General features: G+C 36.5%; 1 protein-coding gene across 1 annotated transcript in view; it reads left to right on the top strand.

Moving 5' to 3' along the window:
- The window catches only part of SLC27A6 (solute carrier family 27 member 6), a 76,094-nt gene extending 51,753 nt beyond the window's left edge, over positions 1–24,341 (top strand). The window contains exons 5-10 of the mRNA XM_025924424.2: positions 4,241–4,435; positions 12,721–12,811; positions 16,117–16,315; positions 17,890–17,987; positions 19,410–19,540; positions 23,757–24,341. Of these exons, the coding sequence (XP_025780209.2) occupies positions 4,241–4,435; positions 12,721–12,811; positions 16,117–16,315; positions 17,890–17,987; positions 19,410–19,540; positions 23,757–23,933 (891 nt within the window). The 3' untranslated portion in view covers positions 23,934–24,341. The remainder of the gene's footprint in view (positions 1–4,240; positions 4,436–12,720; positions 12,812–16,116; positions 16,316–17,889; positions 17,988–19,409; positions 19,541–23,756) is intronic.
- The last annotated feature ends 2,322 nt before the right edge of the window (positions 24,342–26,663 follow it).

Genomic DNA, 26,663 nt, shown 5'->3' with positions numbered 1-26,663 from the left:
TGCCTCTTATTTAGTTTCTTTAATTTTTATTTTATCAAATAAGGACTTCTGTAGTTTTAAAAAATCAATCTGCTCTCAAGATAAATAGTAACCCCCTGCTATCAATACCTGATCTCTACAGGTAAACATTCTTAATTATTTTAAGATATTTTGGGTTGTTATATAGTCACATATTTCTCAATAAAATATGTATATGACTATTGACTTTTCAGGTTTTTTCCTTCCTTTTTTTAAAGTTTATTTTGAAAGGGGGGTGCAGGGAATGGAGAGGGGCAGGGAGAGAGGGAGAGTGAAAGAATGCCAAGCAGGCTCCAGGGTCAGCACATAGCCCTATGCAGGGCTCAGTCCCACAGGCTAATATCAAGAGTCAGACAATTAACCAACTGAGCCACCCAGGCACCCCTTGATTTTTAATTGTCATCTACCTGACTTCCTACTCACATATATACATACATTTCTTCTCCCTCTTTGGTACCAATATGATTGTGATCATTTTTAAATATGTTGATCATCAGTTTTTTATTATAAATAAATTATAATATGTAAATTTTATTCATAGCTGAGGCACAGAATGTGTTTAAAATATAATTACAATTTGACTTTTGCAACATTTTATTTCCTTTTTTTTTTAATTGGTCAACAATATTTATTGAGAGTTTTCTGCATGCCAGGTCTGGAGTAGACTCTTTAGACTTAATCATAAATTAGTGTCAGGTCATAAAGCAAATTCAACGGATGAACAGAAAATATCTAATATAAAAATTGAAACGTATTAATTTTAAAAATTAACATATGAATAAATTGTCCTGACCATTTTCCCCTAGGAAGTCTTCACAACCCAGGAGAAAAGATTTACTCCCTAATTTCCACACCCCTCACCTCTGCCATGTACAATGATGACACATATCCTTTTTTTTTTAATTTTAAAAATAGGTTTTATTTAATCCACTATATCCAAGATAATATCATTGCAACATATAACAGATATTTAAAAAATTGAGATATTTTATAACCCTTTTTTTTTTTTTTTAACTAAGCCTGAATCTGGTGTGTATGTAGAGGTCACAAAATTTACAGTTAAAGCAAATAGATTCGAATGACCAAGTTGTTCCAAATACAGTTAAAATTTTTCTAATGACGCAAACCAAGAATCGATTTTTAAATTTAAATCTCAATTCATTAAAATTAGGTAAAATTGATGAGCACTGGATATTGTATGTAAGTGATGAATTACCAGATTCTGCTCTTTTTTTTTTTTTTTTTTTTTTTTAATATACATCCAAGTTAGTTAGCATATAGTGCAACAGTGATTTCAGGAGTAGATTCCTTGGTGCCCCTTACCCATTTAGCCCATCCCCCCTCCCACAACCCTTCCAGCAACCCTTTGTTTGGTTTCCATTTTTAAGAGTCTCTTATGTTTTGTCCCCCTCCCTGTTTTTATACTATTTTTGCTTCCCTTCCCTTATGTTCATCTGTTTTGTATCTTAAAGTCCTCATATGAGTGAAGTCATATGATATTTGTCTTTCTCTGACTGACTAATTTCACTTAGCATAAAACCCTCCAGTTCCATCCACGTAGTTGCATATGGCAAGATTTCATTCTTTTTGATTGCTGAGTCATACTCCATGTGTGTGTGTGTGTGTGTGTGTCTGTGTGTGTGTATATATATATATATATATATATATATATATATACACCATAACTTCTTTATCCATTCATCCATCGATGGACATTCGGACTCTTTCCATACTTTGGCTATTGTTGATAGTGCTGCTATAAACATTGGGATGCAGCAACATCTTATTTCTAATAATAGCCTTTTTAAAAAGGCATTGAGCTTTCTAAATGCCTAATGAGTTAGCATCTAAATGAATTAGTATTGCAATACTAATTCATCTCAAACTCTCCATTGAAGCTGAAATTTCTCATTATGATTTAACACTTCAAGTATTTTTAAGCAATTTTATTTTTTTTCATGAAGACCTTCCCCCTGAATGTCCTTAAGAATCAGTCATTGTCCCACCAAATGCCTACAATATTCTGATTTCTATCACTATAGTTTAGTTTTGCTCTGAGTTTAATGATCTCACCTTTTATTTAACACTACTATTTTCAGTAGATTCCGCAACCCAGACTGGTGTCTGTCTGGATGGACTTCTCCAGAGGGGAAATCTCCAGTATTTGCCTAATGTGTAGCAAGGGCAGGTGCCCAGATGTATATCACCCATGCCAACGTTATCTGTGGGTGTGGCTGCTTGTTTTCCACCCAGGCTTCTACCTTCTTCATTCTTTTTGAAGAATGCTTCCATAACACCTTAGGGCATTTGTTGTGCCCCACCTATGGACTTTGATGTCAGCCTTCCCCACGGCTGTTACCTATTTAGTTTGCGGTTTCCAAAATGACCTTTCACTCACATTCTCTTTGTTCTTGAGAATTGATCGGTTAAATCTTTCCTTTAAGACTGAGAAGGAACTGAGATAAAGAATGTGATCAACCGATCATTTTTAATTCTAAGTGTCAGCGACATTGATTTCTCTATTTTATTACTGTTGTTGATGTATTATTATTTTTTGTTAAGTTTGTATTTTGATGAGGATGGAGGTAGCTCAGTGGGAATCATGGGTTTACCATAACTACATTGATAGTATAGTCTGACTCTAATTTTTTGGTAAGGTATAATTGACATTTAACGTTATGTAAGTTTTAGGTGTACAGCATAATTATTTAGTATTTGTGTATATTGCAAAATGATCACCAAAATAAGTCTGGTTAATATCCGACATCACAGATAGTTACACATTTATTTTTCTTGTGATGGAAACAGATTTACTCTCTTGGCAACTTTGAAATATTCGGCCCAGCATTATTAACTCCATTCACCATGCTGAACATTACACCCCCATGACTATTTCATATTTGGAAATTTGTACCTTTTGATCCCCCTCACCCATTTCACCCTTCCCCATTCCCCATTTCTGTTCTCTATATCTGTGAGCTTTGGGTTTGGGGACTTTTTGGGTTTTGCTTTTGTTTTTAGGTTTCTCATATAAGTGAGATCACATGGTCTTTGTCTTTCTCCTTCTTATTCCACTAAGCATAACACCCTTGAGTCCATCTATGTTGTTGCAAATGGCAATATTTCCCTTTTCTTGGCTGAATAGTAGTCCTGTGTGTGTGTGTACCACTATTTATTGACTGATAACATCTGTCAGTAGGCCCTTAGGTTGTTTTGTGTCTTGGGTACTGTAAGTAATGCTGTAGTGAACATGGGGGTGCATATCTTTTTCAGTTAGCATTTTTATTTCCTTCAGATAAATACACAGATGGGGAATTGTATGGGATCCTATGGGAGTTTTATTTTTAATTTTTGGAGAAATCTCCATTCCATTTTCCATAGTGGCTGTATCAATGCACATTCCCACCCACAGTACACAAATGTTTCTTTTTGTCTACATCCTCACAAATACCTGTTATTTCTTATCTTTTTAAAAAAATGCCATTCTAACAGGTATGAGGTTCTCATTTTTGGTCAGTGTATAATTCATGTTACTTAATGTATTGTATTGTATTGAATGTAGAAGAAAATATAGTTCTGTTTTCTCTTTCAATTCTAAAATACAAATTAGAAGTAAAATATGAGAATATTATGCATTCAAAAATAATATTTATAAGTAGTTGCCATAATATTTGCACTGTCATATATTATAGTGATTAGATGACCTCAGTTTATTGTTTCCCACCTGCTATGTGGTGGGTTTATATGACTACTGCAGTACATAGGTGAGATAGATGTTCTCAGTTCTCAGCAAGTGAATAAAATGAGAATTATAGTATTATAGTGGTATTCAATCTTTTGTTCCAAGTTATACAGATAGTAAGTAGTAGAGCGGAGAGGATAAACTCAGGTACATTTTATAATTCTTTTAAACTATTGCTTGTTTCCTGAAATAAGCTTTCTTCCTTACTTAATCTCTACCAAAATAAGGCTTTCATAATCTGGAATGTGGGAAGAGCTTTTACCAGATAGTAAAAGCTATATTACTCTAGGCCAGTGTTAGTTTCCTTAGCTATTGGATGTGGTTCTGCAACAGAGTTAAGCATGATTTGTTTTTAAATTCCCTTCCATTATTGCATATGTGCACCCAACTTCTGGATATTTCCATTTAAGTCATAATAATGAGAGAAAGAGCTGAGAACTAGAATGAATCAATTACAAGTCAAATCTTTTCCTCTAACAGAGAGAAGGAGAAAAGGATCATCAAGTGCGTTTGGCAGTTGGAAACGGCCTACGGAGTGATGTATGGAGGGAATTTTTAGACAGATTTGGAAATATTAAGATGTGTGAGCTTTATGGAGCTACTGAAGGAAACATTTGTTTAATGAATCATAATGGGAAAATTGGATCCGTTGGGAGAACAAATTTCCTTCACAAAGTAAGTACAGTATTTTCTTTACAAAAGAAATATATTGAGATCTGCTTACCTCTCTTCTAGACTTTTTGTTTGTAAATTATGGTAAATATTATCACCTTTCTTTTTCCTTTTTTTTTAAGTTGAGAACTTCTATAAAGTCATGGCCTCTAGGTGAACATAGATTATGAAAATCTCAACCATCTCACATGTTTTCCTCTATAATGTAGGGATAATGATACCGAAGTCTTGTTCTGTTTTCAAATTTAATGATATAATGTATAAACAGCAAGCAAAGTTTCTAATACATGTTAATTCGACTCTTTTTATTTTGCCTGAGTATTTTCAATGCAGGGTTTCTGCTTACCCTTCATTTTTATATCACTCAAAAATTATGTACAGGCTTCTAATGAATCAAGATACTACTAAAAATCGTAAAAGCTGCCCCAAATCACTTATCTAGGAGTAAACAACTTCCTGCTGATTTCTCAGTAACAACTGTGGAAGACAAAAGATTGAACAGATGTCTTCAGCTGGTTTGGTGAAAGTAATTGTCAAAATAGAGTTTATAGTCATCGATATTTTTAAAGGAACAAAAGTGAAAGTAAAGAAAATAGTCTCTAAATTTATAAAGCAAAATGTATGTAAACTCAAGTGGAAATAAATAAGGCTGGAATCATAGTAGGATATTATATTATAGCTCTTTCAATGTTTGATAGAAGAAGCCAAAGAAAATCTGCAATGATACAGAATAATGCAATAAAGAAACTACTTGAGCTAATGAATATATATAGGACACTGCCTCTAAAAACTGCAGAATAGGGGCACCTGGGTGGCCCAGTCCATTGAGTGTCCAGCTCTTGGTCTCAGCTTAAGCCTTGATCTCAGGGTCATAAGTTCAAGCCCCACGTGGGGCTCTGCATGGGGCTCCATACAGGTTGTGGAGCCTACCAAATAATAATAATAATAATAATAATAAATACAAGTAATTTGAAAAAAACTGCAGAACATCCATTCTTTTCAAGCCCTTATGAAACATTCACAAAGATTACTGGGCCACTTAGGGAATTCCAGCAAATCTCAGAAGGTTGAATATAGATGATGTTTCCAACAGCATTTTAATTCAAGTGGAAATAAATGTTCTAAATGACAGCTAGTTCATCTCCCATATATTTGGAAATAAAACATCACTACATTTCCAGTGAGTCAACAACAAAAAAAATAATTGAAGTTAAAAAGTAATTTGAGCTGAATCAAGATGAAAGCATTATATTTCACAATTTTTGGACTCACATAAGAATGGTTGAAAATTTGTGAGGTAAATATCCATTTCTGGGGGTTAATTAAAATGCAGCTGAGGGGGCACCTGGGCAGCTCAGTTAAGCATCTGACTTCAGCTCAGGTCATGATCTCATGGCTTATAAGTTCTGTGCTGACAGCTCAGAGCCTGCTTCGGATTCTGTGTGTCCCTCTCTCTCTGCCTCTCCCCTGCTCACAGTCTTTCTCTCTCTCAAAAATAAATAAACACTTAAAAAGTGTTTTTTAAATACATAAAAAGCAACTGAAATAAAACTAAAGAAAATAAAAAGAAGGAAGTAGTCAAGAACATAAATTAAAGAAATATAAAATAAACAGTGAGGAGCATCAAAAGAGATAAGCATATAATTTTTTTTTTCAACATTTATTTTTTTTTTTGGGGACAGAGAGAGACAGAGCATGAACGGGGGAGGGGCAGAGAGAGAGGGAGACACAGAATCGGAAACAGGCTCCAGGCTCTGAGCCATCAGCCCAGAGCCCGACGCGGGGCTCGAACTCACGGACCGCGAGATCGTGACCTGGCTGAAGTCGGACGCTTAACCGACTGCGCCACCCAGGCGCCCCTTTTAAATTTTTTTTTTTTTCAACATTTATTTTTTTTTTTTGGGACAGAGAGAGACAGAGCATGAACGGCAGCATATAATTTTTAAAAAGCAGAGAAATAGATTCAAAACTGATAGAAACTGCTCTGATGTTTGTAACCTTGAGAAGATACAAACTATTTTTATGACGTGCTCTTTGGGATTTTGAGGGTCTTATTGACATCACAGACATGCATGTACATTCTGAAAAGTAATTTTGGGAAAATAAGTGCTGACACTACCGAGGTTTACAACTCCTTCCAGTTAATTTTCTCAACTCATTGCAATGGTTCCATTAGAAATTTGGTATTCATGTTAAAGCTTTGTAGTGAAGCTGAGTCATTGCAAAGTAATCATCCAACAAGAGCACAATGAAGACTTGTATTTTACATTACTGGCTTGACTTCATTATAATTTTATAATGTCTTAAATTCCCTGTCAGACTGTAATACTGTCAATAAAGCAAGAAGGCATGGTTGTCTCCAACTGATTTGGAAAACTTCTGATTTTAAACTTAGGCTAGGTTATGTTTTCAGTTTGGAAATGAAAAACATAGTACCTCATATCATATGAATTCTACCTTATCTTTTCTCACTGCATTTGCATATTAGTTTGTTACAGAGCAGGGAAGCTGAAAAATTTGGACCAATAATTGCTTCATGATCGTGTGGGGAGATTTGATAAGTCTGTCTCTCACAAATTTAAACTTCACGGAGGCCTCCTCTCCACTTACTGTCTCAGAAACAAATCAGCCTCCAAAGATGGGATATTAACAGAGAAGGAAAAAGAAGAGGCATCAACACAAAGCTCCTGTGACCCAAGTGTCATTCTTGTGTGTCACATTTACCATTTAAATGCACACAGCTGAAGGGCTCTGTGTGCCATTTGTGCCCTCAAACACTATATTTTGTGACAGTGCCTTTGATGGACGAACCTGCATTTGATAACAGCAACAGACTGGCTTTTCCTTATCCCTACACCCAGGGATAACATAATTGGGAAGGAACAAACACAAAATCCCTAGAGAAAATAAAACTTGAAAAAAAAAGAAAAGATAAATCTTAATAAAAGGTAGCTGAAAAAATAATATGGATGCACAGAAAATAATAAGCCCTCCGAAATGACCAGGGAATGTTTCCCTTAATTCCCCTTAATTTCAAAAATTGCAATGATACTCTCTTTAAAAATAAGAGCTCAGGGACGCCTGGGTGGCTCAGTCTGTTGGGCGTCCGACTTCGGCTCGGGTCATGGTCTCAGGGCTCGTGAGTTTGAGCCCTGCGTTGGGCTCTGTGCTGACGGTCTGGAGACTCAGGGTCTGGAGACTGCTTTGGATGCTGTGTCCCCCCTCCCCTCTCTCTCTCTCTCTCTCTCTGCCCCTCCCCTGCTCATGCTCTCTGTCTCCTTCAAAAATAAATAAACATTAAAAAAAATTTAAAAATAAATAAATAAAAATAAGAGCTCAAAAGAGAGGAAAGTTCCAGGGAAATGTCAATCAACAAAAGGAGTTGGAAAGTAGATAGAGTCAGCTCAAAGAAAAAAAAATAAAAGGGAAGATGAAGTGTTGCACAAATGAACACCACTTTATAGGCTGTAACATTGTTAGGGAGCAAGATAGATGGGATTAAGGCATCACACAAACACAATAAAAAGAATAAGCAAATAGGAATACAAAATAAATTAGAAAGATTTTGGAAACATAGACAGTTATCTGACTTGTGCTAATTGGTGTCCCTGCAGAAAAAGAAAATTAAAGAGAAGACTCTTATTTGAAACCTAATAGAGGAAAACTTCCTTAAAGACTTGAATCTTAGCAAAAGAGCACATTGTGTTCCAGGAACAAATAACTTAATGCAGGATGATCATCAGAAAAATATATGCTGTTGAAATTACTGAACACGAATTAAAGATCTCTAAGGAGATGCTGAGGCAGAGAAAACAAAGGTTGTACAAACTGTAGGTTGAAGATGTGAAACAGCTCAGGCTTCTCTCAAAATGAGGACAAAACACTCAATGCCAGAAAGAAACAAAAAAACAAAGTAATGTATTCACCGAAGAATTTTACTTCTGACCCCATTGTTCTTTGAGTCTAAAGAGGTGTTCTCAAAAAGTTAAGAAATCAGAGACTATAACACCCATGTATTTACAGGAACGCGATACTTTATCAAACTCACTTAGTGAAAATGTCCAGTCATCCTGAAGATAAAACAGAACTTAGAAATGAAGGAATCACCTTCAGTTAACAGGATTGATTGAATCCATTTAAATATAGAAGATTGAACAGCTCCAAATTATGTTTATAGATGGAATGGAAGTATAAATCCTGAAAATATAAAAATAATTATAGCACTAACGATGATGGGAATTGGGTGGGAGCAGAGGCCGAAACACAAGTGCTAATTCTTTCATCTTACATAGTAAGTCCATAAATACAGTGTAAATAAAAGTCTCCTTCACATGTCTTTAAACTTTTTTATTATCTTAAAAGTAGGCATTTTTTTAAGTTTATTTATTTTGAGAGAGAGAGAGAGAGAGAGAGAGAGAGAGAGAGAGGAAGAGTGGGGGAGGGGCAGAAAGAGAGACTCCCAAGCAGGCTCCGTGCTGATAGCCCAGAGCCCAATGCGAGGCTTGATCCCACGAACTATGAAATCATGACCTGAGCCAAAACCAAGAGTCAGTTGCTTAACCAACTGAGCCGCCCAGGTGCCCTAAAAGTAGGTGTTTTTTATGGACTAGGAAATTTAGCTAACTATGAAGTTAGGCAATAATCCATACAAGCCCTCCCTTACCTCTGACAGCACTTGTAGTTATGAAGTCCCTAAAGCCCCCTTTGGGTTCAATAATTCACTAAGCACTCACAAAACTCACAGAAAGCTGTTATGCATAATAATTACCATTTATTACATCTAAAGGATCTAAAGGATACAGATTAAAATCAGACGGAGGAGGAAGCAGCGGGGCAGAATCAGCAGGGCACCAAGTGCAAGGCTTCTACTCCTTTCCTGTGGAGACAGGATGGCATTACTCTCCTGGAACTGACAGGTGACAATGTACACGGAGTATTGCCAGCTAGGGAAACTCACCAGCCTTGATGTCCACATTTACATGTAGTTGGCTGCTTCTGGGGCTAACCTCCATCTCCAATCCCTCAAGAGGTCAAGCTAGGGGACCCAAGGTCCCGCCCCTACATCACATTATCAGTGTGGTTCAGACACTAAATCTAACTCGTATTGTCACTATCCACATGCCGAACAAACAGCCTGAGGCTAACAAACATACTGTTGGCCATGGCATTGGAGGGGCATAGAGATTATCTGCCAGAAGCTGAGAGTGAAAGCCAGACCTCCGGTTAACTTTTGCGGTTAAGGTTAAATTCTTTACCTCACAGGGACTGATATCTTTTACACTAAAGAAACACTGTAATTTAACTTGAGCTCCATTTTCATTGGCTAAACTCAAGGAAATTTAAATTGGTTTCACTTCCTAAAATGGTATGGTTTCATTTGTCAGAGAGTATATTTTATTAATCAGTTTCCTACCTTTCTCTCTATCAATTTAAACACATTTGTAATGATGCTCATCAAATGAACTCCTTTATACAGTCTATTAAAATTTTTCAGTATGCCTCACCCTGTGAACCCAATGAACACAGTGGACATAGATTCCTGTTGATGTGCAGGTTATATTCTATTGGGGAAGGCAGAAAACAAACAAGATAAACATAACCGATTAACAGAGGCAGTGAGTTTTGTATTTGCTTTCCAGCTTCTAAATGTACAGATGTGAATAGACAAAAGCATGCGGACATGTATGGGAACTCTGAGGCACTGTGTACAGCCCCCAGGTGTGTGCTTCACAGTGCTGGGGATCCGTTTACCTAGTCTGTTATGAATGTGATCCCGTGCAGCTCTGCTCTTGACACACATACCTATACCTGTGTGTGCACATATACAATCAGGGGATATTAAAGTGGGGATGTGGGGTGCCTGGGTGGCCCAGTCAGTTAAGCGCCTGCCTTCAGCTCGGGTCATGATCTCGCAGTTCGTGAGTTCCAGCCCCACATTGGGCTTTGCGCTGACAGTGCAGAGCCTGCTTGGGATTCTCTTTCCCTCTCTCTCTGCTCCTCCCCCGCTGTTCTTTCTCTCTCTCTCTCTCTGAGTGAATAAATAAAATAAACTTAAACATTTTTTTAAAAGGTGGGGATTTATTTACTTTTATTTGTGTTATTATAACACAGCCATTTTTGTAATCGTGTGGAATCTCAAAGGCAAGAAAAAAATAGAAATCCCTCTAGCTGAAACTTAATACTCAGACCCAGACCATCTCAAGATGCTGCGATATATTTAAATTTCATTCGTATGATAAAATTACCCAATTTGTGACCTGCAAGTCCCCTATATGTGACAACAGGCACAGTGGTTTGTTTGGTGTAGAATGAATCCCATCCATGAATGCGGTTGACCAATTAATCTGAAAGAAACAACACTAATGCTGATATCATCAGCTCCTGAGCAAAGTTTTCAAACTATAAAACATGTTAAAGGAGATTGGTAATGAACAAGGGCACTGTTCCTGTTTGATCAAAATGATAAATGCAGTTCCGGGACTTCTGGAATCTCTCCTTTTACCAGTCATTAGGCAAGTGGCCAGAAAGCTGTTATCCCAATTACAGACGAAGACCAACAAGATGCAAGCTTGCCTTTTAATAAAGAATCTTTATGTCTAGAATTACAATATATTTTGTTTTGCCTCCTCTCTCATTGACCCACATCTTAAAATGGGATAATATTAATTAAATTATCCCATTAAATTAAATGCTGTTCTTAAGCTTGTAGCAGTGTCTGACATGCAGTAGGCACTCAATCAACATGAGTTGGTGTCAGTTATATTCATCACAAGTAATGAATTGTGATTCTAATTACATGTGGATTTTACTGACATTAAAAATAGGGGTGCCTGGGTGGCTCAGTCAGTTAAGCTTCCGGCTCCTGACTTTGGCTTAGATCATGACCTCATGGTGTCATGAGTTCGAGCCCTACATCAGGTTCTATGCTGGCAGCACAGAGCCTGCTTGGGATTCTCTCTCTCTCCCTCTCTCTCTGCCTCTCCCCAGATCGTGTGCTTTATTTCTCATTCTCTCAAAATAAATAAATAAACTTAAAAAACAAAAACAAATGTTTGTGTCTAGTCTTCAATGATAAATAATACATTTATCTCGGGGTGCCTGGGTGCCTCAGTCCGTTAAGCGTTCAACTTCGGCTCTGGTCATGATCTCATGGTTTATGAGTTTGAGCCCTGTGTCAGCCTCTGTGCTGACAGCTCAGAGCTGGAGCCTGCTTCGGCTTCTGTGTGTGTCTCTGTCCCTCCCCTGCTTGTGTGTGTGTATTCTCTCTCTCTGAAAAGTAAATAAACATTAAAAATTTGTTTTTGTAAATAATACATTTACCTCACTAATTTTATTAATCTTTTCCCACTTACTTGTTCTATATTTGTTCATTTTGTTTCTCCTCCTCTTGGTCTCTGTCTTCTCTGTGTCCTTCCTTATTATTTTTTCTTACCTCCTTTTATTATCTCCATCTTAGCTTACCATTTTCTAGTTCTCCTTAATAAGATTGTTTAATGGATCAGGAAAACCTCAGTTTCCTTATATATAAAATAAATGAGTTGGATTGAACCACTCTGCAGTTTTCTCCCAGGGTCACAGGTTAGTGGATTCTGAATCCGCGTGGCATGGTAACATGGACATTACAAGAGCAGGGTAGCTGGAAATATTTGGGGACAAGGAGAGATGTCCAATTAGCTTGCTTCCCAATCTGGTGAGTGTGTTCTACCAATTTGCCATCTCATAGCACATGAGTGCACAGAGGTACCGAGTTAGTTTAGGGACATTAAGGTGAAAGGCCTAGGGAAAAAGTTCAAAGTCCGTGTCAAATAAGTATTTTTTAGGCATCTGATCCCTCCCTTTTCAAGGGATTGTAAATTTAAAGTAGACAACAAAATCCTTGCATTCACATAGCTGACATTTTAGTTCTATTAAAACTTTTATTTCAAAGGCTGTTTCTGAATGATATCTGAAGGAGAAGGCAAGAAGTGTTCCTCTTACCTGGAGTTAGTAGAATATGTAATTGAGGAATAAAGAATAAAATTAACGTTTTCCTAAGATAATGTGCAACATAAAATGAAATTGAAGTAAATACCAGTATACAAGTGCTATTTACTATTGCCCTCAGTTTTGAGTTTCAAATACATAGTTAATTTTTTATCAGTAAAGATGACTTATAGTAATAAATCTACATTCTCATTCTTTATTTCAACTGACAGAACAAAAAGTCCATAACCGGTAGATGTCACTGCACAAATGAATATTTTGTTGTTGTTTTTGTCTTTATTGTGCGTTTAATTTTGTTTTGGCAGCTTTTATTCACTTTTGACTTGATAAAGTATGATGTTCAGAAAGATGAACCCGTTAGAAATGAACAGGGCTGGTGTATTCCTGTGAAAAAAGGTAAGATTCTTGTGTTTGACCATGTCCCCTCAGGCAATGTTTCTGAATTTCTGTTTAATTACTACTGAATTTAGAATGAATGGCTTTTACTAATATGTGATGAGACTTGTTTGGAATTTCAGTGCAGGGAGAAGAGTTTAATTATTAGATGTTAGGGATCCCAGATGGGTCACTCAGTAAGATATTGAAATTTAGAACAGATTACTATTGCGCTCATATTTCCTTATTTAAAAAATGTTTATTTTGAAAGAAAGAGAGAGAGCAAGCAGAGGAGTGGCAGAGAGAGAAGGAGAGAGAGTGGAGCCTGACGAAGGGCTCAGTCTTACTACTGTGAGATCATGACCTAAGCTGAAATCAAGAGTTGGATGCTTAACCAACTGAGCCATGCAGGCACTCCTGGGCTTATATTTTTCTCAGTCCACCGTGTCTGGCTGTAATAGTGGCACTAATGTCCCATATGACTAAGATATAATATGAAAAACAATGCCCTAGTTATCATTCTAGGTATCATGGAAAGTCAGGCAGACGTCGATTTAAATGTGGGCTCTCACGCTTAGAAACTGTCCAACTCTGGGCAGGCCACTCAGGCTGAGATTATTTTCTTTATATGTAGAGTAGAGGTGACAATATTTATTTATGAGGTTATTGTTCACAATTACATGAGATGATAGATGTAGAACCCTACTGAGAGCCTGGCATGTGGCTTGCTACCTCCCCACTTCTCTTCTCCCTCTCGCTTCCCTCCTCCCCCAAGAAGGACTTTATGATGATTTTTGGTTAGACATGTTAATAAAAGCAAGTGCCCCAATTAACTTGCTGCTGCATATAATCAGTCTAGGAATTTAAATGTAGATATGTGCATTTGGAATTGTTTAGACATTCAGTCTGAATAAATCAGGCCAAAATTACTTTTTGCCGCCTCAGAATATGCTTGGACTACATTTCAGAGATGATTTCATTTAAATTGTTACTTCAAATGTGGAGATAAAGGTTGCAAGCCTGGTCGGTTGGTTTGTTCTGGTAGCTGAAAGCTTAGGAAGAATATAAGCATTATCTATTAAAACACAAATTTCCTTCTCCTCTGAATTTCAAGCCTAAGGGCATCTATAAAATATCTTTCCCTAATGAAACTCTATAAGTTGTGTCCAAGAAAAAAAGCCTTTTCTAAACTATACACACACTTAACTAGTGTGTTTTGTTTTATTTTATTTATTTATTTTACAATTTTATTTGTTTAAGTAATCTCTATACCCAACATGGGACTCAAACTCACAACCTCAAGATTATGAGTCACACGCTCTACCGACCAAACCAGCCAAGCACTCCTGGTGTATTTTACTTATTACAATTACAATCATATCTGACATTGGAACTTGAATCCCAGAACTGCTTATGTAAACTCAGGGTTTTTTAAAAAGCAGATTGTCCCCAAACATCTGCTTTAGTGTTTTGCAATTCTCATTATGAATTACTCAGTATTTTTTTCTATTAATGGTATTTTGCCTTGCATACATTTGCCTAGAACAGATAGAAGAAACACTATGATCTTTTTAAGCATTTGTAATAATTAATTGTCAGGGAAGAAACTATAAGCCTGTGTCTCGAAGAAAAAAAGAAGAACATAAATTCTAAGGGAAATAAGAGAAGCTTGGAAATTTCTGAAATAGAGGATATGTAGACTGAAGGAATATGTGATGGAAGACAGGCTTAGAAGTCAGATGAACCTGGTTAAAAAAAACCATCTCCAACATTTGGCAAATATGTGACACTGGGCAAGTTACTTTCTCTTTCTCGGTTTCTTCACCTCTAAAATGGAGATAATATGAGGGCTTGTGTTATAGGTTTGTGATGAGACTCATATGGGATACATAAAATAAAGTGCTCAGAATAACGACTGGTACCCAGAAAATGCTCAGAAAGTGTAGCAATGGCCATGATGATGATGACGATGATGATGATGGAGGTGTCAGTGATGACAGTAACAACCAGGAGCCTTTTCTGTAGTAGAGCAGGCATGGCTTTGCCACTGGTGTATATCTTTGGAAGCCAGGATGTCCAGAATGAGTGGAAGCAATGAGAGTTGAATAGAGAATGTTAAAATGATATAAATCACTCTACAATGTGCTGGAATTAACCCCGTCTAATCAATCATGTGGATGTTGCCTCTCTTCACAGGAAGTCAACAATGGCCTTAGAATGTTCTGGGACAGGGGTGCCTAGCTAGGTGGCTCAGTCTGTTAAGCGTCTGACTTCGGCTCAGGTCATGATCTCATGTCTCAGGTCATGCTCTCACATCTCAACTCATGATCTCACGGTTCGTGAGTTTGAGCCCTGCATCGGGCTCTCTGCTCTCGGCACAGAGCCCACTTTGGATCCTGTCTCCCTCTCTCTGCCCCTTCCCCGCTCTTTCTCTGAAAAACTAAATAGACATTTAAAAAAATTTTTTTTCAGGCAGTGATTGCTGCTTCCCTTTGTCTTCTATCATTCTCATAGAAGTAGTTTTTTACCGCGCAGCTTGCTGGGCAAAATCCTGATCAATTTGAGTAAATCTGATCGAAAAATGTTTTCAGATAATGTTTCTAAGTAATACTAATAACTTTTATGCCTTGTCTCTTGCCCATTGAAGATTTCCAGACAACATCCCATAAGAATAAAACATTTTCTTAAACTTCTAATAACTTCTAGACCAGAGATAGTAGTGAACAGAAACCTTGCTGCAGAATCCTAGACTTACATTTGAGTTCTGGGTCCATTCCTGTTCATCTGTTGGTCTTTGGTAATTTACTTCACCCTTCTGGGCCATTTCTTCCCTGTGAAATAGGAATTTTAATGATCAATTTCAAAGGATTTCTGTGAGGAGTAAACAAGCTAGCATTTGCAAGGGGCTCATGGGGCTTGCTACATAGTAAATGCTCAATAAACATCGCTACAGTCATAATGTTATTAACATTATTATTGTGGTTATTTATAGGGTTGTCATTATTCTTAGTGTTAAAATCTAGTTAACATAAAAGAAAAGTAGCCTTTGGTCATCCATGCAGGATGTAAAATAAATTTAATATGGTTTTGCTGACATTCGCTTTCCTTTTTTGTTAGTTTTTCCAAAGTAATTTGTGTCTGTGGCAGTCTGTGAAAGGATATGCTGGATGCAGACACCCAGAGTGCCTGAGGTCAAACATAATAAAAATAAGTTCAGAGGAAGATCGGCAACCCTGGTTGTGTTGGTCAGATACCATTTAAGTACGTGCCTGATATGTGTAATGATCGTTTTAATCCAATCACTGAAAAATGCTTTTCTCTCCCAGGAGAACCTGGACTTCTCATTTCTCGAGTGACTGAGAATAATCCCTTTTTTGGTTATGCTGGGAATAAGAAGCACACAGAAAAGAAACTGCTTTGTGATGTTTTTAAGAAAGGAGATGTTTACTTTAACACAGGAGATTTAATGGTCCAAGATCAGGAGAATTTCCTTTATTTTTGGGACCGTATTGGAGACACTTTCAGGTATGAAATAACATCGGTTGTACTGCTGGTTCTGTGACTGTGAACCGTGCTCTAAGCAAGGCTCTATGGAAACATTCTAGATGTCCTGGTCTTTACCTTCAGGGCAGACAGAGCGCTTTTTATCTCAATAATGTCTCCTCATTTAAAAATTCATGGACCATCTGTTGTGAGATTGAAACGTAAGTTAAATCTTGATGTCAATTTTTATCATTACTTTAATGAATCAGTGTGGTCAAAATCAGTGAGCTCCTTTCGTTGGAATATAAAATAGACAGGGGTGCCTGGGTGGCTCTGTCGGTTGAGCGTCTGACTTCGGCTCACTTCATGATCTCACAGCTTGTCGAGCTGTCACGTCCGGCTCTGTGCTGACAGCTCGGAGCCTGGAGCCTGCTGCAGATTCTGTGTCTTCCTCTCTTTCTGCCCCTAACCCACTCACATTCTATCTCTGTTTCTCTCAAAAATAAATAAACGTTAGACATTTTAGACATATTTAGACATTCATATATGTATAAAATATAATATATATAATATATAAAAATATATAATGTATAAATATTTAATATATAAATAAATAAAAATATATTTATATTTATAAATAAATAAATTTATATATTTATATAATATATATTTAAAATAAATAAATATAAATAAAATATCTAAATATAAATATATAAATATATAAGATATATAAATATATATATGTTTATATCATATATATAAAATATTATATGTGTGTGTGTGTGTGTGTGTGTGTGTGTGTATATATATCTCCTCTGAACTTATTTTTATTATATTTGACCTCATCCACTCTGGGCGTTTAAATGGCAGGGTTGAAACAGAAACCAATCTGGTCAAATATGGTCTAATTCTTGACCTAATGATAAAAACCGTGAAAGAGCCAAATTTATCTTTTTTACATTTCTTTCTTAATTCCTTAAGATTATTTTGGGCTTATGAAATTATTAGTCATGGTCTATGACTATAGAACAGTGAAGAACATACAGGAGACATTCAAAAACATGTTTGAATGAATAAATGAGTCATACTTCTTACTTCCTCACCTTCTGGTACCATGTTATGTGCTCACCATACGTAAAATTATTTTAAATGAAATAGAATATTCATTGGCATTCAGGGAACCAAAGGGGTTAATCCCTAGAAGTTGAAGGGGGTCGGTACGTGGAGAGACCGCTATAGCTTTCCTTTCATTTTTTTCTATCTCTGTCATTGGAGACAGGGAATGTTTTGTACTGAACTGTTAATACATCTCATAAATAAAGAGGGATTTATCATTCTTTTCCTTTTATGACGTATTACCAAAAAACACTTTACAGTAACCAGTTTATACCAATGAAACACAGATAAAGTAATTTTCACTAAAACACCGATTCTGGTTTTGTTGACTTGTCAACAGTGTGCTCCCTTACAAATGCCTTCCGTTCGTTCTGAAATCTGCCATTGTGTTCAGTTACTAGGTACTGGCACGGAGCCACGTACAAGACACTAAAACTAAAACTGGGTACCTACTTCTTCAAATATAGGTGTATTAATCAGAACTTCTTTCTTTCATTTAGGTGGAAAGGAGAAAATGTTGCAACCACAGAGGTTGCTGATGTTATTGGGATGTTGGATTTCATACAGGAAACAAACGTGTATGGGGTGGTGGTGCCAGGTATGAATATAATTCAGGTTTGGGAAGAATCCTCCGAATAGAATGTGCCACGTTTCTTCACTTCTGCAATGATCTTACTAATGCCACATTTCATTTTTTTTATCAATTAAAATAAGTAGCTTAGTCTTGTCTTGGCAAGTGACTCTAGACCAGGCTAACAAATTTCATGGTCCCATCAGGTACCAACTTAATTTTAATGTATGTGTGTATTTTTAGGTAAAGCTTGGAAACTCTGGTCAGTGACTCACTGCTCGAAAATAGTTACAGCTCTTCCATAGTTTATTATTGTTCTCTTTATGACTAGAGTTTATACATGCTACTAAACGTGGACATGTTCTAGTTTAAATGTTTTATGACACTGACTTGTAGCTAAGTTGAGTCTTCTTCAAAAATAATTTTAAAGTCTGTTTGGCCTCATTTATCTTTGAAAGTATGCAGAAGAGGATTTCTCATGATGGCAAAAATGGCAAAGAAAAGTTACCAGCTTGGAATTAGAGGATAGCTATGCCCCTTTGCTCTTCTGTGCTGTTTTGATAAACAACAATGTTTTCCAACTAATGTTTGTAGGTGCCCAGGACACATGAGGTGGGAGTATTAAGTGGGGGGCAGAGGAGGGGATATTTACTCTAACAGACATTGGGTGCTGGAGGAAAGCTATAGGAGATTCTGATTCCCTGGAAAAATCCATAGGTGGCATGATCAGCAGTAAGTGATCTGTGGAATTAGTTATGGAAATGGCAGTCTAGTTTTTAAATTTGAAAACAATGTTGTCTTTTATTTATTTATTTATTTTTTTGCATTGACTCTTAACATGGATATATTTCTGGAATATATTCACCGGTAAATAAATGTCTCCTCTTAATATTTTACATTAATGGTTGTAGGATGTAAACTAGGGGTTATTTATGGTATTTTCCACCCCATCTATTTCATTTTTGTGGTGTGGATAATTAAGAATAGAGTCTACCGTTCCCTGTTTATAACTTATTTCTGGGGAGCAAATCATATGCTCCAGGAAGGACCCACTCATTTATGCTACTGTTGCATTGTTATTGCTGTGACACGATTAATGTCTCTATTTGCAACAATTAGTATATAATTAACAGGACCATTTTATTTATTTATTTATTTTTAACTTTTTTTTTTTCAACGTTTATTTATTTTTGGGAGAGAGAGAGAGAGACAGAGCATGTACGGGGGAGGGGCAGAGAGAGAGGGAGACACAGAATCGGAAACAGGCTCCAGGCTCTGAGCCATCAGCCCAGAGCCTGACGCGGGGCTTGAACTCATGGACCGCGAGATGGTGACCTGGCTGAAGTCGGATGCTTAACCGACTGCGCCACCCAGGCGCCCCTAACAGGACCATTTTAAAAATCACCTAGTACCTGTAAAATTAATGCTACCTCCAACTTTTTTTTTCAGATTATGAAGGAAAAGCAGGAATGGCTTCTATTACTTTAAAACCAAATAAGTCGTTAGACTTGGAGAAAGTTTATGAACAAGTTGTATCTTTTCTACCAGCTTATGCCTGCCCAAGATTTTTAAGAATTCAGGTAATCTTACTGCTTGACCTTTAAGAATTCAGGTAATTGTACTTGGGTAAAGACTCAACTGAACTACAAGACCAGGAATCCTCGGGGCGCCTGGGTGTCGCAGTCGGTTAAGCGTCCGACTTCAGCCAGGTCACGATCTCGCGGTCCGTGAGTTTGAGCCCCACATCGGGCTCTGGGCTGATGGCTCGGAGCCTGGAGCCTGTTTCCGATTCTGTGTCTCCCTCTCTCTCTGCTCCTCCCCCGTTCATGCTCTGTCTCTCTCTGTCCCAAAAATAAATAAACGTTGAAAAAAAAAAAAATTTAAAAAAAAAAAAAAAAGACCAGGAATCCAGGAGATGGTCTACTTACAAAATAATATTTTATCTTTTAGATATTGTGAGCATTTTATTTCTATTAGAAAATCTCAAGAACACTGAAAATCATTTGGATGCTAATTTATGCCATGTTCGAAGCCTGATTATAGAAGGGAGTGTGATGAAATGCTAGGATGTCTTTGTCTTTGTCCTCATTATGGGATCGTTTTGTGCCTCTTCACTCAAGACCTCAGAGATGGTTTCAAGCCAAAACTACGTCTCACCCAAGCCTTGTGAAGACATTTGGTGCTCTGTGCCTAAAATTATGTTCCACCAAGCTGACCTCAAGGTGTCTGCAGGATGTGTGCAGAGCCTAAAAGCAAATGGCTTTAAGCACTTCTGCTTTTAATTTTTATCTCCTTCTGTCTACCCTCCCTCTGGGACTTTATACCTTTAGGGATTGCTGAATGTATTTGTTTTGAGAGCTGGGCATTCTCTTGTTAGGTTATTAGAATAAAAAACAGTAAAAAGAAAATTTACTTAGCTACTGTATCAGTTTGTTTGCCCATTTATTCAGCCATTCATGTATTTAGTATTGTGAACCCAAAGCTCATACTTATCACCTCTTAACATCCAATCACATAGAGCTTTTCTGGATACATTTGTCGTATCACTGTTACATTCCTAGGGGAGCAGTTGATGGCCTCATATTCATCTTTAAAGCATTTGTTGAGCATCTTTGTGGCCTGTCATTACTTGGCCAGTGGGACACATCATCTTAACTGTCATAAATACATATTTACATAATTTTCTATTTTTCTGTTTGTATATACTGCCTCAGATTATTTTCATTAAAACGCTCTGAAATACTAAAGGTAAGTGGATGCAAAGCAGAAGGAACACATTCTCAACTGGAATTTTTAGTGAGATCATTGTAGACTGATCTACAATGTATAACATTCTTACATGCTGTTGTGAGAAATAATACAGAAAGGTCCTGTGTGTGCTCATTACTTGATTTCCTCCAGTGGTGACATTTTTTGAAAACTATTATAACCTGGACATAGACAGTGATACAATCTATCCATCTTATTAAATTTCCTGCTTTACTTATATTCGCACGTGCGTGTGTGTGTGTGTGTGTGTGTGTGTGTGTGTTTTAAGGCCTATACACTTTTATCACCCATGTTGCTTCATTCATCATTGACTGCCGTCAAGATATGAGCATTCCTGATACCACAAGAATTCTTTCCCTTTTATAAGCATATCCTACTTCCTCTTGGCCCTCCCCATACCACCCTACAAATAGTGTACTATAATGGAGTACACAGTTGATAGATTAAATAATATCTTAAACATTTTTCCCCTAGGGCACCTTACAATTCACTTTCATGAAGCAGAAGAAATATTTTAGCTTTGAACTACTCTAGAAGTCTAAATCAGTCTTGGACACACTTAGAAAATATTCTAGTGTCATTGAACACCTCAAAGAACTAGAGCCGTGACTATTATATTTATTACAGTATTTGTTTTTATTACAGTATTTGTATTACAGCATTTATTACAATGCATGATAGTTGGCAGTCGAAATATTTATTTAACAAATGAATTCTTATAAATGATGTGATATAAGCAGAGCAAAAAGCATAGGTCACCTCTGACAAAATGAATAAAGCAACTATATTATCAAAATAAAATCTTATCGAAGTCCGTTTAGCACAAATTAAAAAATGACTTTTTTGGCCAATAAATTTACAAAAAAAATTTTTATATGGTATTGCTCAGTATGGGTACAATGAAATTAAATGGTCCTTTCATTCTGCTTGTAGAAACACAAGGTGTTATAATCTATCTAGAAAACAATTTGGTAAATATATAATCAGACTCTTAGAATTTACATGTTTTGACTCAGTAATTTCATTTTCTGAAATATATCCTTAGGAAATAATCAAAGATGTACAAATGTTATATATAAAGATGTTCTTCAAAGTATTGTTTATAGCAATAAAAATTTGTGATATTCTTTATAAGTTAGAATAAGAGTAATGTTAATTAAAATATTATAATTAGATGAGATCTTATTAAACCATTGCCTAATAATTTTTCATTACCTAATGAAAAATTACCTAATCTGGGGAAATATACCTGGCACATTATAAAACCTTTTTTCTTTTAAGGTTGAACATCAATAGTGTAAGTACAGTGAGCTTCTAATTTTCTAAAAATGAGAAAAAGAGTATGTGTTTCTACATAGATCTAATTCTGTGATGACAGTATTGGGAAAGGGTGGGGACAGTGAGGATGAGATCAGGGAAGGAGATTCACAGAGAGCTTGACTCTTGAATTAGTTCGGAAGGTTGAATAAAAATGGCCATATTACTCATAGAACCTTTATAAGGACCTCTACATGGTCATCTGATTTAAAACAAGCTCCTTCTCCATGCCTGAAACAACCACAAAGGGTTACATTTTATCTCCTTTTTTTGTTGTGTTTTTTTAATGTTTATTTATTTTTGAGAGAGAGAGAGAGACAGAGACAGAGCTGGATTGGGGGAGGGGCAGACAGAGAGGGAGACACAGAATCTGAAGCAGGCTTCAGGCTCTGAGCTGTCAGCACAGAGCCCGACTCAGGACCTGAACTCACTAACTGTGAGATTGTGACCTGAGCCAAAGTCAGATACTTAACTGACTGAACGACCCAGCTGCCCCCATTTTATCTCCTTTAAATCCCTTAAAGCAGAGCTTCTGAAATTTTCTAGATTCATGGCATCTATAGTGTCTCAGCAAATATTTCCTGGCATTCTGCAGTCAAGCAAATACCTAAACTTTGATTTATTCAGTATTTGGGTCAAAACAAATTCATAAGTCTAACAAATTAGTTGCTGTTTGAAAAAGTAATGCATACAACGTGAAAGAAAAAATGCTTTTTTTTTTAAATAACCAGATATACCAAAGAGATGTAAATGGGGCATTATACAACTCCTCAAACCCTGGGATTAGATCAGACTGAACAGAACCAGCCTAATTCTTTGTTCCACATTGATTTTCGGCTGTACTTCCCTTTTATCATGCCAACCACTGAAAACCCTGTTTCATAAAGACATGACACCATTGGAAAGAATGTATCACAAACTACTATAGGAACTGTGAACTACCTTGAGCTAGTAGTTTGCAAGTGGTGACTGAGATGTCACAGGGTTTACCTAGAAAATTTAAAATATCCCTTGGACACTCTGGAAGTTCACCAGGGATACTGCAAAGCACCTTAGTGCAGAGTTTGGCAACCCAAGTATTAGATCATCCTTTACCCCTTCTGGTTTTTATCGAATTCTGCCTTATGAAATAGAATGTTCTCTTTTATAACTTCTTTCTTCTTGGTGTCTAATAGCTTTCTCTGTACATAATGTACTGACAGTGAATTAAAGTGATAAGCCTGTGTGTTTTAGAGGGTTTATAATCAAGCGTAATTAGTTTTTGACAATTTTCATAATTCTTTTTTTTATATTTATTTATTTTGGGGAGACTGCAAGTGAGGGGGGCAGAGAAAGGGGGACAGAGGATCTGAAGTGGGCTTTGCTGACAGACTGACAGCAGTGAGCCACTGTGGGGCTTGAACTCACGAGCCACGAATCATGACCTGAGCCAAATTCGGACACTCAACCGCCTGATCCACCCAGGTGACCCGACAATTTTCGTAATTCTTACAGGTTGAATAAAGCTCAGCGGTAAATTGAGCTAAAGATTTCAGTGTTTTAGAGGGCATTTTAAAATTTCTAATGTTGAATTATTAGTAGTAAATAGAGAGATGGTCAATGGTTATGAAAGTGTTATAATTAAACGTTATAGTCTCATTACTGAATATTTTGTTTATACATTTTAGACAATATTAAATGATTCCACTAATTCTGGCAATTATTTTACAGGAGAAGATGGAAACAACAGGGACATTCAAACTACAGAAGTTTCACTTGGTGGAAGAAGGGTTTAGTCCACTGAAAATTTCTGACCCACTTTATTTCATGGATAACTTGAAAAAGTCTTATGTTCCCTTGACCAGAGAACTTTATGATCAGATCATGTTAGGGGAGGTCAAACTTTAAGATTTTTTATGTATTGGATTTTCATATGTTTTCTTAGGACAGGTGAGAGGAGAGGAGAGTGTGATTCTTTAACATTAAAGGAGGAAGGGAATGGACATTAATCAACATATGCTGTATTTTCTTTAATATGCAACAGCTTTTCTTTTAGTAGGAACTTTAATTTGTTTTAATTCAAAACAAACTCTAGTTGATTATTTGTTTTACCTATTTTGGGGTTTAGTGCATAACTAATATTTGCTTTAGTTGTAAAGATTCTAAATGATACATAAGTGGGTAACAATTTAGACACTTAGTAAAAATGTACTTTTAAATATTTAGTTTCTAGTTTTGAAAAATGGGTTTATTTTTACTCCAATATTTGATTTTTATCTGCCCTGTCCTAAAGCTCAATAAAATCATCTTCATTAATATGTGTTTTGAGGTTCTGCCCCCCTCACTTGCAGTCTCCCCAAAATAAATAAATATAAAAAAAAGAATTATGAAAATTGTCAAAAACTAATTACGCTTGAGGTAGTTTTTTTTTTTTTTTCTGATGTTTTTAATTATAAACTTCCAGTAGAGGAAGCTGACTGGCCAAAATATATGCACTTCTATCCCCCTTCTCTTGAATTCACATTCAGATGATAGAAGAAACATAGAAGTGTGAGAGTGCAAAACAAGAAAACTGGTAAGCTCGAAACATTTAGGAACTTTTGAAAGATACATAAATGGGATCAAATTCATTATAAAATCCAACAGAGCTCTAGAAACCACTAATGATACAGAGAAAGAATGGACTAGAACAAGAATGCAGGTATGAACCCCAAGATCGGAGGCAGGAAAAGGCTTTGAGTGTGAGCAGACTTGTGAGTTGTTAGCTGAGAACACTATCTCAAGGACAGGGTAATAAGCACCCTTGCACTTCTTTCAGTCTGGAAGTGCCAAGCTTCAAGGTGTGCTTCAAGCTAGAACCACATGAACAGCGCTCAGCAAAGCGAGCTTTCTCCCACAGGGGGCAGTGTGGAGCTGGACTGAGAAGTGGAGCGGAGCTCGGCAGGAAGCTCCTTTGCCCGTAAACCCGGCTCCCTGTGCAACCAGAAGGAAAGTTGGCTTTGCCTCAGGTTGCCTCCCATGCTAAAACGCTTATTTTGGTTGGAAGAGAATTTGCAGATCTTGTAGTTCCTTTTTGTCATTGTTGGAAAAACAAAGGTTATAAGGTTGAAATATGTTCTAAATGTAAAGGTTAACCATAAGTAACATAGAAATAAGAGGCCAAACTTTAGGATAAGGAAAACAAAAAAGAAAATATAATCAATTTTGCAAAAATAAAAAATTTTAAAAGAGAAAAAAAAGTTTTTAAATGATAAGTAGAATGAATTAAATAAGTGTATTCTCCCACTCTCTGAGAATGGATAAATGTTGTTTGTTAAAAAAGTATGAAGTGAATGAATAAATTAGCATTTAATTTTTATACTGGTGATTGGTGTTCTTTACCTTTCCCATTAAAAAACTGCTTTGCCTTTATGTACATATTTTTAATTTATGGGTGCTCTTTACTGCAATAAATCTGAACACTTTTCTACTAATTCCTCTTTAAAATCTTTGGAGATTAGATCATGATGGTGAATTTAGCATACACATCTCACTCCCTTACCCACACCTTTCCTGTCAAATCCATTACAGTAAAAGACAGAATATTATGAAGACAATAATCCACTAAAAGATGGGGGGGGGGGGCGGACAAGAGAGTCTGTCTTCTGTAGATAAAACGTTGTCAGAAATTACTGGAAAATGGAAAATACCTGGGATCAGATTATCAAAGAAACAACAGCAGGATGGGGGAAACAAAGCCTCACAATTAAGCAGTTGAAAACTGCTTCAAAGGCAAAAGAAACTCCAGCCACATTGAAAATACATATAAAGACCAAGATGGGCCCTCTGTGTAATTGTAGCAAATTGAGATAGTGAGTTTCTCTGCTTTTCTCTTGATTATAAAAAATTTCCATCAGCGCATAAAATAATTCATGACATAAAAGAAAGAAAATAAGACTGCATGACATTCAAAATGCCTTTCAAACAAAAGACACTAAGGATTTACGTTTTTAAAGAGTTGGGAAGTAAGACAAAACATCTAGAAACTTGGGGAAGGAAGTTGGCCACATGTATTGTTAAGAACAATTGCAAAACATATATATCTATCTATATAGATCTATATAGATATATATATATATCTATATAGATCTATATAGATATATATAGATATATATATATATAGATATATATATATATATATCTATATATATATATGAGAATATGAGAAATGGAACTCCTACCAAGATCCAACTTTGCTAGGATAGAAGCAGGGGGAAAGGAGGTTTCTGATTATAATTAAAAAAAAAAAAGTCCTTAAGAGAATATAGAAAAGAGACTTCCTCCTGGAGTGGAAAGCCTCTGATGTTAGAGACACAGAGATGAGGCTATTTCAGAAATAGAATGGTTCCCATAACTTCCATTTTAGCAGGAGATTAGTGAGAAGGACATTGGGCTTATAGAGGGTTGGGGGCTGGAAATAAGGGGCATCTTAGTGACTAACAGCATGGATCTTTGGGAGCCAAATAAAACAATGGTTTTTTCAGAGACCACTGTATGGCACGTAACCCAATACACGCCCTCTTCTCCAAGTGTCCACGGCATACTTTTCAGGACATAGACCCAAAGGTGAGGGAAATGATAGGTGGAAGAGAAGCCAAA

This window comes from Puma concolor, chromosome A1 (assembly GCF_028749965.1).
Source record: "Puma concolor isolate L17-30 chromosome A1, mPumCon1.1.hap2, whole genome shotgun sequence".
NCBI classification, from domain to species: domain Eukaryota; kingdom Metazoa; phylum Chordata; class Mammalia; order Carnivora; family Felidae; genus Puma; species Puma concolor.
Note: the sequence above shows the minus strand (reverse complement) of the source record. Positions and strands in the feature narration are given on the sequence as shown.